The sequence below is a fragment of the Polypterus senegalus genome, chromosome 6, assembly GCF_016835505.1.
Source record: "Polypterus senegalus isolate Bchr_013 chromosome 6, ASM1683550v1, whole genome shotgun sequence".
Classification (NCBI taxonomy): domain Eukaryota; kingdom Metazoa; phylum Chordata; class Cladistia; order Polypteriformes; family Polypteridae; genus Polypterus; species Polypterus senegalus.
This window is the reverse complement of record NC_053159.1, coordinates 18109010-18126673: the sequence shown is the minus strand read 5'-3', so window position 1 is coordinate 18126673 and position 17664 is coordinate 18109010. Positions and strand designations below refer to the sequence as shown.

The window sequence follows — 17664 nt, the reverse complement described above, 5'->3', positions numbered from 1 at the left end:
CATTTTCCCTGTGTCCATTTGGGTTTTCTCTGTGTTTTCCAGTTTTGTTTGGATAATTAGTATTTCTAAGTTGGGTGTGTCATGTGTCAGTGTGCTCAGTGCTGGGTTAATTATCCATTGGGTTGGTTCATTAAATATTTTACTGATTCATGTTTGTTTGTATCTATTTATGTATTTATTTATTATACACCGTCTCTGGCACAGCACAAAACTTGTAGGCTCCCACCCTGCAAAAAAGGCTTCTCTCTGAAGTCAGAAACTCTTGAAATAAATATTTTTCAAAGGCCATTCTGGGCATGGCTAAATTGTTGCAATTTGGAGGAAAACTGCTGCAATGTTAACATAATAATTAAATCATTTTGAGACTCCAATCTCTCTATTATAAAAAAAAAATAAAAAATCCTGGGAGAGAAAGATGGGAGACGAGACGTGATCTTCACGTTAAGATCACGGAAGACACTTAAAAGACCCGCGAGACTGAGAGATTGGCCACAGAGTGTCTTGCCGGAACCTTGAACATGAGACTTTGTGCCAAGAGATTGACCCAGGACTGTCTTGCGATGACGTAGAACATGAGATTCTTGCAAGACACACCTGACTTACAACCAATATCAAATAAGACCACGGGCAGCAAAACACTCAGTCGTGTAAAGGATTTGAGCACACACAGATCCAGGGTCTCAGCGCATATACAGCGTATAAGAACAATACGTTATAAATGAAACGTCGACGACTAAGCAAAGAAGAAAGCAGCGCGGAGAAAAGAGACTCAAAAGCGTTGGAGAGAAAAAAAGCAAAATAGAAAAAGAATAATCTAGGTGTAAATTGAGAAAATAAGGAAAATAATTATCAGCCCGGAACAAGTGGAATTGAAAAAAAGCACGTCCAGTCGGGCTCAGAATTAAAAGACAGAGTAAAAGACAAAGTAGAACTTCATAAAGACGTTCACAAACGTTGGCGCTATACACATGCAGAACCGGTTAGAGTTTATGAAAGCAGTGGCGTTCGAAAGGCTCAAAAAAATAAAAACAAACGGCGCGATACACTTGGAGAAAGTTAAAGAATATGAAAGTAGGAAAATTAGAAAGTATATTAAAAAAAAGTGAAGATCGCAGTAGCGCAAACAAACGGAAATTATTACTCGAAAAAGAGAAAATAATCACTACGGACCAGGTGTCTTTGGGGAAACAAAAACAGGACAAAGCAAGGTCAGCAATAAAAGACAGAGTAGAAAACAAAGTAAAACGTCATAAACAGGTTAAAAAAAAAGGGAGCCAAATGCATGTAGAGCAGGTTAGAGATATAAAAACTGGAATTCAAAAGACTCAAAAAAAAAAACCGTAGGCGCGATGCACATGCTGAGCAAGATACAGAATATGAAAGCAGAAAAAAAACGACAGTGTCAAAACAAAGAAAGTAAAGATCGCATTAGTGCAAAAAAAGAGAAATTATTACTTGGAGAAATAACGAAAAGGCGAATAGAGATTGAATATATGGACATAGGTGATCTGTCAGAAGTATGTAAATATTGTAAGGCTTTGAAGTTTAAGCCCGAGAATTTCAAAAACGTGGTTTACCTCACATGCATTTATTGGTTACTTTGCAAAAAAATTATTGACTGCTGATGATGTTGATCGTTTTGTCTGTGCTAAAATTCCAAACAGCGAAACCTATCCTGAATTACGGTACAAAGTCATTAAACACGTGTCTCACTGACCTCATTGAAAAGATTCAGCATATTGGGACTCGCAAGATTCCAAATATTGTTTTTACAGAAGTTCTGAAACAAAAGTGAAACCAATGAAATAGCAACAATTGAAAGAAAAAAAAATCTTAAAAGTGTGTATCCGGAAAACCAAACACGGAGGTTGGAGAATGGAGCCCCCAAGTATTTTTAATTATTTATTTCTGTTAAAATACTACATATTGTTAATTCTATCTGGGTCTGAACTGGCAGGTTGCTCAGTATATTTTTATTAATGGGAAGTCATGATAACTGTATGAAATCTTATTCTGGTATAATGGAATACTCAATAAATTATACACAGAAAATGTTACCTAGTTCGATATGAAAATCGTAAGCATATTAATCACATACTGTACATGCATACACAGTCTGCACGCAAAAACATGCATTTAAATGCTATCTATAATGAACCGCTGCAGCTTCACTTTGACTGTTTTGTTTCTTGATGAAGTCTCAACACCAAATTCTTTTAAAGCATGCACCAATCTCCCATCAACCACTGCACACTACGGCTGACAGCTGGGAACTGAAGTTCTTTCTGTACTGCTGCCACAGTATCATCCCCATAACAGGCATGTTTAATGAACAGTTAAATACCACAGTGCTCTATTCTAAGCGCCTAGAGAGATTGATATTTAAAACACTTTCCCATTTTTATGGGTGAAAACGTGTTCCAAAAATGATAAGAACCATAAACAAGATTTGATTAGCTTACACTGTTCTCAACCTTATGTTCTTCTTTTTTCCTGAGATGATGTCCATTGTACAAAAGGAACAAAGTGAAAGTGTTGGGGCACCACCTTGGTGACTGCATATAATTTAAAAAAAATGCACAATAATGCAACACTTAATTGTGTACGGAGACGTCTTTCCTGGCGCGAGTTCAAAACAGAATTGAGAACAAGACAGCCAGTTTCCGTGTTATATAGTCACTTGGCAGGAAAGGGTGGGTCCAGGAGGGTGGACAACGGAAGTGATATTAAGCATTGCAGTAGCTGTCAGTCTTCCGTTCTGCAGAGAGACGAAGAGAGAAAGAAGGCATTAGACCACAGCACCAATCTCTGGTTTGGCGAGTAATTGCTGTCACCGGAGCCCTTAAGCTGAACTCCCATTCTCATTCATGTGACACCTTACAGGAAAGCACTAACAACTGTATGGCTAAGAATGTCTCCTCCCTCTTTCTCTAACCCTCCTGATTTAAAGGAATGCGGACTGCTGCCACTTAATTGTTAAGCCCTGCTCGGCCAGCTCCCAGACACCCATCTCGCCCTGTCCAGACTCTGTGAAGCACTTGTAGACCTCTGTCTTTTAGCTCCACCTCTAGATAGGTCTGTTCACTCTGCTAACGTATTTTCTTGCAAACTCCGTAATAAGGACTGAATCATTTATTAAGTCCCGTGACGCAATAAACCCATTTGTCACTGTTTTGTTTTGCATTGCATAAAAATGCACAAAGTATTCATTTCTCTTTTCAAAAATTCAATGTCTATTTTTGTGGCTGGCTTTGAGTAGATGTGGAGAGAGCCCTTTTATGTCCACTGTGCCTGTGTGTACACTGTATGTAATTTACCTGTTTCCAGTGTGGTGGGCGGCTGGGGGCCGCCCAGGAGGACCGGAGGAAGGCTTGTGTCTCCTCCAGACTATGAGGGGGTGACTACCCTGGTTGTGTTGGGGGCCACGGGTAGAGGGCTTGGTAGCCCAACCCTGCAGGGGCCCATGGTCACCGCCAGAGGGCGCCCCGGTGCCTGAAGAGCCCTGGACCTCAGCACTTCCGCCACACCAGGAAGTGCTGGGGGGAAGAAGACTGGGGACACCCGGAGGGCTTCCGGGTGCGCAGCCGGCACTTCCGCCACACGGGGGTGTGTCCGCGGAGGACTGCCTGGAAGCAGCTGGAGCCCGGGCTGGTATATAAGGGGCCGCCTCCCTTCATTCGGGAGTAAGAGTCGGGTGGAGGAGGATGGAGCTTAGAGAGAGGAGTGGAGGCGGCCAGAAGGAAGGCACTGGAGACTGTGAGGCCGGGACTTTGGGGGATCGGTGCTGGAGGCACTGGGTTGTGCACTGAACGTTATTGTAAATATTGTGAATAAATATGAGTGTGTTGGGTGCTAAACTGTTATCCGTCTGTCTGTGTCCGGGTCCCGTTCCATACCAGAAATTATCACTCCAGTTGGTAAATCAAATCATAGGATCAAATTAATATACTACAGTTGTTTAGTTCCAGTAATACATAGACTGGTGAATATCATATTAATGTGTATACTGTAATTAATTTGTCCCTGCAAAACATTTGGCAGTTTGGCAATGTGCAGTCTGACAAGATGGTCCCATTGGAATGAAAGATGTTTATAATCCTATTGCATTATATTTCCAGTTGGTTTTATTCTACATACTCAAGCAACTCATAACAAGGCTGAAGTTCTAAATGCTTGTCCTCTTGCAAATGAACATTTTGTATGGAAGTTCTTTTACTGGAGGGAATAGGAATTGTCAATCAGAAGACTGTGCAATTCATAAGCTAATGAGCCTAGTTATTGCAATTGTGAAAAAATTAATTCTGACTAGTGAACATTTTTTTCTAAACATTAATTTTACTTCCTGGGTTTCAGTCTCTTATTCAAGGCAGTTTCTAGTCTTTCAGCAATTTGGCTTCAACCAGCGCCAAAGCCTTCTGTTATTCACATTTTAGGGATAGTATAACAGTCTTCGTTGCAGTGCCTATTGGAAATGTCACTTTCTTTTATTTAATAACAGATTATATCAGGTTTATGTAACTAGAATGTCGTTTCTTTGACCATTAGTATAGGTGGCACAGACATTTGATGTTCATTTTGGCTCCATGTCTCTTTAGTTTACTGTTACTTTGTGTTTTTTTTTTTATTGTTTTTTTTTCAATAGCAAAGTATCACTTTGAGGAACATGGCTCATCTTACAACAAAGGTTACGATATTGAGAGCAACTGGAGGTAAGGTGAAATCTTGAACACTTTCTTCAAATGTTTGTGTTTTTGCTGTGTTGCTTCTTCCCTACTTTACAGTTAATTTGCTGAAAGTTGCCAAATTCTTAATATCGTTTGTTTCAGTTATCATCATAAAAGAGGAATTAATCTGTACTACAAAATTTCCTAGAAGATATTGACATGAAAAATGTACAATAGAAAACAGTGAAAAACATATAAAAATATAATAGTGGATTTGTTCAGTAGTTACAGTAGCAATAAAATTTTTCACTAAAGAGTGAAATCATAGCTCTTAAATTCCATAATCGGGAGCCAAGATGAACAGTAGTGAGTAGTGTGAAAAGGGGGTTTGGGTATGAACATTTAGAACATTTAAACAATTACACCGGAAACTGGCTATTCGGCCCAACATAGCTTGGCAGTCTTTGTAGACGTAACTCTTGCAAAATGAAATCATTACTGATCATCACACTACTTTGTAACTTATTCCACATGTCCAATTTCCATTTGTGTCCCGTGTTCTTGTTCATTTTAAAGTGACAGAAGACCTGCTCTTAAAGTAATATCCCAGTACAAATTCCTTTTATAACTTTGATGTTCCCTGTGAATTTCCATTTGCTTATACTGAAAAGGTTTAAATCCTTAAATGTTTCCTGGTATCTCATACCTCACAGTCCTAGAATCGGATACTCGTTGCTCTTCTCTAATGTTCTCTTTTTCTCTCATGTTGTCATCGCATGGTTTTCCAGCTGACCCCTCACAAGTGTGTTATGTAACATCCATTGACTTGTATTTCACATACCTTAGTGTATATAACTTATCATGCTGCTGGCCTCCTTGACTGCTTCTGCACATATGTGAACAGTGGCAACTCCTTATAATTCCTCAGATGTCATACAGTGTATTTTCATATTTCAGACTGCCCTTGTGCATTCAAATGTAGTATTTGCACTGCTTACATTTAGTTCATTACTTTTATTAGCATTAAATTGTATTTGCCACGATTCTGCCAAAGTTTAAGTTCTGTCCAGGTCCATCTATAATGATTGGGCTAATTCTAGGTTATCTGCTAGCTTGGCATTTACATTTGTTTTTAATCAAAATAATTTATATTAATTAAGAAGATCAACAGCCACAACACCAATACTTGAGGGATGGAACTTTTGACATCACCTAATCCATAAAACATTCACTGTACCTCAACCCTTTGCTTTTAGTGTTTAAGATAATTCTGCACGCTGCTGCCTTGAACTCCAGCTTCTTTTAATTTGATCAAGATAACTAATATTATATTCACTTCCCTGATTATATACTTTTTTTTTGAATTACAACATATTAGTAAACGGTCCTGCAGTGGGTTGGCACCCTGCCCAGGATTGGTTCCTGCCTTGTGCCCTGTGTTGGCTGGGATTGGCTCCAGCAGACCCCCGTGACCCTGTATTCGGATTCAGCGGGTTAGAAAATGGATGGATGGATGGATAGTAAACGGTCTAAACCATCTAAACCCTGCTCACAGATACACCTGTTCTTGACATATGTTGTTCAGTCTTTTACTTAATAATACCTTCCATTAATTTACCCATGATGCTTGTTAAACTTATTGACCCATAGTTACTTGGATCAGCAATATCAACTTTTTTTTGTATTTAATGGGACAACATTTGCGAGCTACTAATTTTTAGGAATTTTTCCAGGAAGCAGTCAGTTTTATAAAAAATACTTTTTAGGGTAAATATGGGTATGTATGAGTATGTAAATATGTGTGTGTGTGTGTGTTGTGAAAGACATGGATGGTCTGGCATCCTTTTCAGGTTCAATGCAGCTTCCTTACCTGGATGGGAAACCACCATCATGGATGGTCAATGGGAGACTGCCTTCCGAGGATACATATACTGTACTTCCATATGTGTATTTATATATATATATATATATATATATATATATATATACATACACATATATATATACATACACACACACACACACACACACACACACACACACACACAGCATACACTCGCTTACTTCTTTAAATAGTAAATGTTATCTGGTCCTTATAATTTATTTGATTTCAGTGTTTTCATTTTAAGCAGCACTACTCCTTCTCTCTCCCAATAATTTTCAACTTGCTTCATACCTCTTTAATAGTTTCTTTGGCTGACAAGAGGTTATCAATCTTTTCATATACTTTAGAAAAATATTTAAGTTTACGATGCACTTTACCTCCTCCTTGAACATTCATTAACTAATACATAGTAGACAAATGTTTTTGCATCACATTTCGTATTTTCCACAGTATTTCTTTCCAACTGCTATTCTGCTTCAGTGATATCATTTTTGATGGTTGCCTTTAAATACTCATAAGGCTTATATTAGTGTTGGCTCTAGCTGTCATGCACCAACTCAATTTACTCCTATGGTCCATCCTGTATTGTCATGCTCCTTACCCTGTCCTGGAGAGTGAGCAACAGCAATCCTGTGCAGGAATCGCCTTGCCTCTTTGTGTCCTTTTAATTACAGTAGTGACTATGGTCAAAAAGAAAGACCCAACCTCCACTAACGATTCTTGTACTTTCTACGAGGAGAGGGAGGGCATATTCACCAGGTATTTGAACTTCTTTGTAAGACTTTATGCATAATTTTTCCTACTCTTTTGGCGTTATCAAATGTAAGAACCCATTTTAGGTTGTCCTAATATCCACCTTCACCAAGTTCCACCCATTCATGGGCCATAACTTCAACCCTGCTGCAGCTGCTATCTTTTTTGGCATACCAGTACCTGTTAGCCAAGACTAGAGACCATCCTGCTAACATTTCTTGGTAGTCCTCTTTCTTAAACAGCTTCCTGTACTGCTGTTATTCACCAATGGGTCCAAAGGTTGCTGCCGTAAAAGTCACCAACAGCATTTTAGCCATAGTTCTTTGCAGCTGCCTCCACTGCCAAGTTCTGCCACAAGGTTAATTCAAACTCTACATCCCTGACCTCTCCCAAGCTGCAATGGAACCTCTTCTGAAAGTGAGAGTTTAATTTATTCTGAACAGAGACATTCGGTAGTCCTTCCCAAGAACACACTCGCTACCTGTTTAGGTCTTCTAGGTCTGTCCAGCAAGTAATTAATCCATCTGAGATAACTCACCATCAAGTGGTGAACACTTGACTAGCTTCACTGTGCCTCAGAAAATGAAAATGAACAACCATCTTCTCTGCCTCCCACCTTGCCATAGTCACAATTCTACTGTAGAAGCGGAGCTTTAAATTAACAGATAAAATACAGTTTTTAATATAAGAAACTTGTGAATAGCTGTAAATAAAGAATATTAAAACTTTGAAAATATTTTCTTTTTATAATAATTGTAGTTAATATTTATGCCAAATACTATGAGATGGGTAAAGATTTTATCCTATGTTTTTTGTGTTTCAGAGCAGGCGACTGTAAGCTCCTTAGACCTGGTTCCAGGTGATTGCCTTCTTGTGCCACATGAAGGGATACTCCTGCCCTGTGATGCTGCCCTGCTCTCAGGAGAGTGTATGGTTAATGAGAGCATGCTGACAGGTTAGTCGGATTCATTAAAAATGTAACATGTATTTTTTTTTTTATTATTTAAGTTTAACTTCAAGTCAAATGTTTACTGTACCAATTTTACAGGTGAGAGTGCTCCAGTGATGAAGACTCCTTTGCCTTTTGGCCCACAAGCCATTAACAAAATATACTCTCCCAATGAGCAGAAGAGACACACGCTTTTTTGTGGTACTCATGTCATTCAGGCCAAAGCATGGGACAACAACAGAGTGTTGGCTGTGGTAGTACGAACAGGTAACTGGGCTGCTCTTCTCATAAAAATGCTGCTTGTGACAGTAGGGTCATCCTAAAACTACCATTATATCATCCCTCCCATTACCAAGAGTTTCACTGGAGCCCTGTTTTCAAAACTAAATCTGCGTAGTGATTTGCATTGCATGTTTTCCCACTGAATGTTTGTTTGTTTTTTGACATGGTGCGTCATTAATATGTAATAAGGACAATCCGTCATGCCACTGTCCCTCAAATAACCTCAAGCTTGATTTTTTTTGTCTTTCTTTATTTTTCTCCAATAGCATTCTTGGAACTTTGTGTGACATTTTCAGCAAATTGATGTACGTCTCATTTTTCTTTTTTTTTTTAGGGTTTTACACAGCAAAGGGAGATCTAATCAGCTCCATTCTATACCCCAAACCAGTCAGTTTCCGTTTTTATCAAGACTCCATGAAGTTTGTGCTGTTCCTTGGAATTCTGGGTACCTTGCTTCTTTTTTTATACATGATATATAACTTTTTGTTTGTTAGAAAAAGATGATCTGATGATGTAAAAATTGCTCTGATGGAACAGATTTACAATATACAGCGCCTGTGCCTCAAACAATGCATTTTGCTGCCTTAGAGTATCGCCTCAGGTAGACATTTGTTCATGCATAAACCTTCAATGCAAAAAAGTGAATGTTAGAATGATTGCTTCACTGCTCATAAGTGCTCAGATAGATATATTAGAAGATGAACAATGCTCATTTTGGTTTGTTTTATTTGCTAATTTTATGTTTTGTCATTTTTCTTGGCAGCTCTCATTGGCACAGTTTACAGCATGGTAATTCTAAGTCAAAATAAGGTAATATGAAAACAAAATCTGTCTTGGGTTATTCAGCCGTTAATGGTAATACTGGGGTGATGCTTCAATGTCTGGCTGCTAGCACTATCACTGATGTGTCAGATGTTCAAGTATTAAACAGTTGAATGTGCATCTTAGGATGGGAACTGTATCATGGCACTGCCATCACAATTTCTGCTTTCTTAGATATATATACATTTTTCCATAATTTTGTATCTTTCTGACAGCAGCTCACAATTGTGACTGTAGTGGTGTCCACATGGATGGTGCATTTGGAGCTAATAGTTGAACCTTATTAATACTGTAGGAGATTATGTTGTGCACCAGTGCACAATATGGCAGCCTGAGCTGATTTAGAAAGTATTCAGACCCCTTCCCTTTCTGCACAATTTACTGTGTTGTAGATTTCATTTTAAATGGATAAATGTGCAATTGTTGCTAATCAATCTACACTCAAGAACACAGAATTATAAGTGAAAACATGTTTTACAGAGAGGCTTGTAAATTTATTAAAAATTGAAAACTGAAATCTCTTACTTATGGGTATGTAGACTTTTTCCTGTGACACTCCAAATTCTGGTCAGGTGCATCCTATTTATGGTAATTCTCAGTGAGAAATCTGTAGAACTTTATTAGAAGTCCACCTGTGGCACATTTGAATTGACTAGATATCATCTTAGGTGTAGGTAAAGTCCCACAATGCACCTTGCACGTCAGGATAAAAAAACAACAACATTTGGGTATTTTGTCCAAACCAATTTCCAAGGAGGGCATTATGTGTCAGTTTTTAAATTGACAATTCTGCTTATTTTAAGTGATTTTTTTTTCTGTGATATTTTGGAAATTTGTCCTAAACAGCTCAGCTCTTTTTGTTTTTTTTAGACCAGATGGGAGACACTTATCACCCGAGCACTGGATCTCGTGACCATCATTGTACCACCTGCTCTGCCCGCTGCCATGACTGCTGGTACCATTTACTCTCAAAACCGACTGAAGAAGCATGGAGTGTTTTGCATTAGCCCTCCACGCATCAATGTCTGCGGAAAAATTAAGCTCTTCTGTTTCGACAAGGTGAATACAATGGTCGTTTGTTTAAGCATGTGACTGGTTTGATGTTTAGCCTCGTGGTCTATGGTGAGGTAGACTGTAATTGGAGGAAGAGGGTAGCTAAAATTTTTCATCCTTGAAGTAGCTACTACAACAAAGGAAAAGTTTGGAGAAGAGTAGGAAAAACAGTTTCAATTAATCAATTATGTCAGTGAGCACTCACTGAGAATATTGACAGCATAATTATAGAAGTTGCGGCAAGAACAGCATTTTTCTAAATCTATTGCAGGTGTTTTCATTAGGTCATTTAATTTTTGTAATTTCTTTACCTGCACCAGCTTATTCCTTATTCTGTTTAGGCTTAACTCCATTAGTCCAGACAAGGAGCAGTATTTCTAACTTGTGCAACACCAAACTCCCTGTTGTTCACTATTTCACGTCTCATAAGCTTATACTTCATTTGCATTTATAGAGTGGGATTGTTGACAGCACTGCCACAAAAATCCATAAGGACTAAAAGATAATAACAAGGTGTTTTGTCCTTTCCTTGCTAATTAAAAAGAAAATCAGTTAGTTTTAGGGTAATAAAGCATCACAATACCTGTATATAATAATAATTTTCCTTTTGATCTGTCCAGTCCAGTAAATCTTGCCTTTGAACAACATGTTAATTTTATGGTTCAACTAGGATTCCCTCCATAGTTGTGGTTCAAATTCCTCTTTTATGTCTGTTTTGTTCATTTTTGATTCTTTTGTTTCAGTTAGTATTTTTGATCATTTAGTTTCTATGTATCTTTTACTGTCTGACATGTGTTTTGTGGGTGGTTTCACAGGAGGTAGGGCCTCCTGCCTATCACTGTCAAAGGCTTTATCTCAGCCCTTTAAATGCTGAGGATAACCCACAGTCCCTTGCAGTTCATTGAATGCACTTGTTTTATTGGTAAGCTCTAGTATCTGTTGCTATGCTTTGATTTATTGATCTAGATTTTGACTGTTTGCTCTTTTTTGTAGACTATCCTTATGTATTTGTGTTTTGGGACATTGCTACATTATGTTCTATTTAGGCAACTCCTCCTTACCTTTGAATGCTCATTTCAGCCTCCTTCGTTTAACAGAGGTTTTTGTAAAATAAATTGTTTATTTATAAATATGTCCTGTGTTAGCTCTTCCATTACTAGCTGGGTTTTGATGGGTCTTCCCCTTTAGTGGGCACTTTGAGGTTTAGTTTGGGATGTTGTTTGTTATGGTTGTCTCCAAGATCATGGTAGTTAAAAAATTTTATATGCGTGTGTGTGTGTATGTGTATGTATGTATATGTATATATATATCTATATCTATACACTGTGTGCACAATTATTAGGCAAGTGAGTATTTTGACCATATCATCATTTTTAATGCGTATATTCCAACTCCAAGCTGTATTAACTTGAATGCTTATTGGATTTAAGCACGTCAGGTGATGTGTATTTGTGTGATGAGGGAGGGTGTGGCCTAAGGAGATCAACACCCTATATCAAGGTGTGCAGAATTATTAGGCAGCTAGTTTTCCTCAGGCAAAATGGGCCAAAAAAGAGATTTAACTGACTCTGAAAAGTCAAAAATTGTAAAAAGTCTTTCAGAGGGCTGCAGCACTTTTGGAATTGCTAAGATATTGGTGTGTGATCACAGAACCATCAAACATTTTGTTGCAAATAGTCAACAGGGTCGCAAGAAACATGTTGAGAACAAAAGACGCAAATTAGCTGCCAAAGATTTGAGAAGAATCAAACGTGAAGCTACCAGGAACCCATTATCCTCCAGTACTTTCATATTCCAGAGCTGCAACCTACCTGGAGTGCCCAGAAGTACAAGGTGTTCAGTGCTCAAAGACATGGCCAAGGTAAGGAGGGCTGAAACCCAACCACCACTGAACAAGAAACATAAGTTGAAACGTCAAAACTGGGCCAAGAAATATCTGAAGACAGATTTTTTTCAAAGGTTTTATGGACCGATAAGATGAGAGTGACTCTTGATGGACCAGATGGATGGACCTGTGGATCAGTAATGGGCACAGAGCTCCACTCCAATGTGGAGGTGGGGTACTGGTATGAGCTGGTATTTTTAAAGATGAGCTAGTTGGACCTTTTGCATTGAAGATGAACTCAAAATCAACTCCCAAACCTACTGCCAGTTTTTGAAGACACTTTCTTCAAACAGTGATACAGGAAAAGACCATGATTTTTATGCAGGCCAATGCTCCCATCACTTGCATCGAAGTTCTCCACTGCGTGGCCAGCCAGTAAAGGCCTTAAAGATGAAGGAATAATGACATGGCCCCCCTTCCTCATCTGACCTAAACCCTATCGAGAACTTGTGGGCACTTCTTAAACGCTAGATTTACGGGGGAGAAAAACAAGACACCTCTCTGGAGTGTGTCTGGGAGGCTGTAGTCACTGCTCCACAAAAAGCTGATCGTCAACAGATCAAGAAACTGACAGACTCCATGAATGGAAAGGCTTATGACTGTTATTGGAAAGAAGGGTGGCTATATTGGTCATTGATTGATTGATTGATTTTTTTTGAAATGTCAGAGATGTTTATTTGTAAATTTTGAGGTGTTTGTTTATTATTCTCACTATAACAGATGAAAATAAACAAGTGAGATGGGAAAATTTTCATTTTTCCTTTAGTTGCATAATAAATCTGCACACTAATAGTTGCCTAATAATTGTGCATATGTATTCCCCTGATGATGTTCACACTCACATTTCCGTTGTGAAACATTCAGGTTTCAGGTTTATTAACATTTTGGATTGACTGATAGCACTGTGTTTGTTCCATATTAAAATTAATCCTCAAAAATACAACTTGCCTAATAATTGTGCACACAGTGTATCTATATCTAGGGCGGCACGGTGGCGCAGTGGTAGTGCTGCTGCCTTGCAGTTAGGAGACCCAGATTCGCTTCCCGGGTCCTCCCTGCGTGGAGTTTGCATGTTCTCCCCGTGTCTGCGTGGGTTTCCTCCAGGCGCTCCAGTTTCCTCCCACAATCCAAAGACATGCAGGTTAGGTGGATTGGCGATTCTAAATTGGCCCTAGTGTGTGCTTGGTGTGTTTGTGTGTGTCCTGCGGTGGGTTGGCACCCTGCCCAGGATTGGTTCCTGCCTTGTGCCCTGTGTTGGCTGGGATTGGCTCCAGCAGACCCCCGTGATTCCAGTATTCGGATTCAGTGGGTTAGAAAATCGATGGATATATATATATATATATATATATATATATATATATATATATATATATATATATATATATATATATATATATATATATATATATATATATATATATATATATATATATATATATATATATATATATATATATATATATATATATATATGTATGTGTGTGTGTGTGTGTGTGTGTGTGTGTGTGTGTGTATATATATCGCTATCACTCCCTTAAACCCCTGTCCAAGACTCCAGACAACAGAAAAAAGTCCAAAGGTCAACTTTATTATTTATTTCATATGTAAGTAAATAGCAGTAAAACATTCCAGGATTGCTCTTCTAATGGGTACTGTTATCATTTTTCAACTTGTCAAACAATTTCTGACTAATTTTTCTTTTCTTCCACCATTTCCTTACTTTGCCCTTAGACAGGCACACTGACAGAAGAAGGGCTTGATATCTGGGGTGTGGTTCCTGTTAGTCAACAAGACTTTCAGGAGCTTGTTCCAGAACCCAGAATACTCCTGCAGTCTCCATTGCTAAGCTGCATGGTCTGCTGCCATACAGTCGCCCTCCTGTCAGACCGATGTATTGGAGATCCTCTCGATCTGAAGATGATTGAGTCAACTGGCTGGGTACGTCCATGAAAACATTATTTATTTAGCTGATACTCTTATGTGAAGTAAGTTAATCATTAAAAGATATACTGTAGTCCACTTTTTCTGTATTTCCACAATAGTCTGTGTCCTACATTCAACCCAGAACTTTACCAGGTTAACTATATGCCAGGTTTTCTAGGATTCTCATGCTCACACCTCTGTCTGATACAAATATAAAACAGAAAATAATCAATATCATAAGTATTCATCCCCTTTATTATGACACACCTAAATCCTCATTGGTGCAACCAATTGGTTTTAGAAGTCCAAGAATTAGTTCAGTGGAGATTGCCTGTTTTGGGTTTCAATTGATTGAATGCACCTTATCTTAAAAGGCCATCTTGTGGGGATTCAGTATGGTAGCCTAACCTACACAATGAAGACAAAAAATCATTCCAAGCAACTCCTTGAAAAGGTGATTGAAAAGTTCAATTAAGATGATGGAGACAAGAAAATATCGTTCATTGAATATCCAGTGAAATTAATCATTAAGAAATGGAAAGAATATGGCATTCACGTAGCTGTAAATCTATCTGGAGCAGGTTGTTCACAAAAATTGAGTGACCATTCTGGTGAGGCAGACCACCAAAAGACCAGTGAGAACTCTGAAGGTTGTTATAAGCTTCAGTGACTGAGATTGGAGAGAATGCGCAGGCATTAACTGTAATCCGGGTGCTTCATCAGTCACAGCTTTATGGGAGATGGGAAAGAAAAAAAGAAACAAACAGGACGTCTAAGCTAGAATGCACATGGGAAACTCTGAAGTCAGTTGGAAGAAGGTTGTATAGTCTGATAAAACCAAAATTGAACTTTTTTGGCTATCAGGCTGAACACCATATTTGAACACTGCACATTATCAAAAACACCTCATCCCCACCATGAAGTACGATGTTGTTGGGATGCTTCTCTGCTGCAGGCCCTGGAAGGCTTCTAAGGGTAGATGGGACAAATGCTGCAAAGTACAAGTAAATCCTGGAAGACAACCTGATGCAGTCTGCAAATAACCTGTACCTTAGGAGATGATTAGTTTTCCAGCAAGAGAACAACCTCAAGGCTTCGTAGGAATGGCTTAAAAACAACATTAATGTCCTGGAATGGCCGAGTGCGAGTTAAGATCGCAGTTCTACTGAGATTTTTGTGGCAGTATTCACAATCTTCATGCAACTTTAGAGAGCTTGAGTAGTTTTACAAGACACTGTAGGAAGAAATGGCATTGTCCAGATGTTCAAAGCTGATAGAGAGAGACCTATGAACACAGACTTAAGGCTGGCATGGCCACCCAGCGTTTCATCAACTAAATACTAACTTGTTGCAGGCCAGTACTTGGGCAATCAATTTTTTTTTTTTTTATATTTGTAGTTAATTTAGACCAGAGGTGGGCAGCATCGATCCAGGAGGGCCACAGTTCCAACCTAGTGTATTAATGAGAAGTCAATTGTTCTTGATGAAGCACTTATTGCTTGTGACATTTTGATTTTTAACTTTAGCAGTATCACTGGTTAAGGTTCCCCACCCTTTAATAGCTTATTTCAGTCTTAATAGCTGCATTCAGTGTTTTTAATGGCTCCTTAGAATTTCACTTTCAGGTTAAAACCATCACTTCCTTAATTGCGTAGGACTTTTTTTTTTTCTTTTAAACAATCACACTTTTAAATAGCAGAAATTGGAGGTAAATTTTGTAACACTGTATACTTATTGTCATTTAGGTGCATTGACAGAAATAAATGAGATAATAATTCAGAAACAGAAATTTGTGGCTATGTTTTAAATGACTTTATAAACTAGACAACAGAAAGATTTATGAAGTATGTTTATCTAAAGCTATTCTGAAATCACAAATGCACTGTACCAGTATTTTCATACAGTGGGATGCAAAAGTTTGGGCAACCTTGTTATTAGTCGTTATTTTCCTGTATAAATTGTTGGTTGTTATGATAAAAAATGTCAGTGAAATATATCATATAGGAGACACACACAGTGATATTTGAGAAGTGAAATGAAGTTTATTGGATTTACAGAAAGTGTGCAATAATTGTTCAAACAAAATCAGGCAGGTGCATAAATTTGGGCACCACAAAAAAGAAATGAAATCAATATTTAGTAGATCCGCCTTTTGCAGAAATGACAGCCTCTAAACGCTTCCTGTAGGTTCCAATGAGAGTCTGGATTGTGGTTGAAGGTATTTTGGACGATTCCTCTTTACAAAACATCTCGAGTTCATTCAGGTTTGATGGCGTCCGAGCATGGACAGCTCTCTTTAACTCACACCACAGATTTTCAATTCTATTCAGGTCTGGGGACTGAGATGGCCATTCCAGAACGTTGTACTTGTTCCTCTGCATGAATGCCTTAGTGGATTTTGAGCAGTGTTTCAGGTCGTTGTCTTGTTGAAAGATCCAGCCCCGGCGCAGCTTCAGCTTTGTCACTGATTCCAGGACATTGGTCTCCAGAATCTGCTGATACTGAGTGGAATCCATGCGTCCCTCAACTTTGACAAGATTCCCAGTCCCTGCACTGGCCACACAGCCCCACAGCATGATGGAACCACCACCATATTTTACTGTAGGTAGCAGGTGTTTTTCTTGGAATGCTGTGTTCTTTTTCCTCCATACATAACGCCCCTTGTTATGCCCAAATAACTCCATTTTAGTTTCATCAGTCCACAGCACCTTATTCCAAAATGAAGCTGGCTTGTCCAAATGTGCTTGAGCAGACCTCAAGTGGCTCTGTTTGTGCTTCCTCTGCATCACTCTCACATACAGCATCTCCTTGTGTAAAGTGCGCCGAATGGTTGAACGATGCACAGTGACTCCATCTGCTGCAAGACGATGTTGTAGGTCTTTGGTGCTGGTCTGTGGGTTGACTCTGACTGTTCTCACCATTCGTCTCTTCTGTCTATCCGAAATCTTTCTTGGTCTGCCACTTCGAGCCTTAACTTGAACTGAGCCTGTGGTCTTCCATTTCCTCAATATGTTCCTAACTGTGGAAACAGACAGCTTAAATCTCTGGGACAGCTTTCTGTATCCTTCCCCTAAACCATGATGGTGAACAATCTTTGTCTTCAGGTCATTTGAGAGTTGTTTTGTGACCCCCATGTTGCTACTCTTCAGAGAAAATTAAAGGAGGAGGGAAACTTACAATTGACCCCCTTAAATACTCCGATTCACCTGTGTATGTAGGTCAGGGGTCACTGAGCTTACCAAGCCAATTGGAGTTCCAATAAGTTTTGAAATCAATAAAATGACAACGGTGCCCAGATTTATGCACCTGCCTGATTTTGTTTGAACAATTATTGCACACTTTCTTTAAATCCAATAAACTTCATTTCACTTCTCAAATATCACTGTGTGTGTCTCCTATATGATATATTTCACTGACATTTTTTATCATAACAACCAACGATTTATAC

The 17664-nt window shown here is 38.7% G+C and overlaps 1 protein-coding gene across 2 annotated transcripts in view; it reads left to right on the top strand.

Annotated features, from left to right (window-relative positions):
• atp13a2 (ATPase cation transporting 13A2) overlaps positions 1-17664 on the top strand; it is a 176385-nt gene that overhangs the window by 126455 nt on the left and 32266 nt on the right. For both annotated transcript variants that reach the window (XM_039755450.1, XM_039755451.1), the window contains exons 10-16: positions 4643-4709; positions 8126-8257; positions 8351-8518; positions 8868-8978; positions 9297-9343; positions 10226-10414; positions 14025-14231. In XM_039755450.1, the coding sequence (XP_039611384.1) occupies positions 4643-4709; positions 8126-8257; positions 8351-8518; positions 8868-8978; positions 9297-9343; positions 10226-10414; positions 14025-14231 (921 nt within the window). The remainder of the gene's footprint in view (positions 1-4642; positions 4710-8125; positions 8258-8350; positions 8519-8867; positions 8979-9296; positions 9344-10225; positions 10415-14024; positions 14232-17664) is intronic.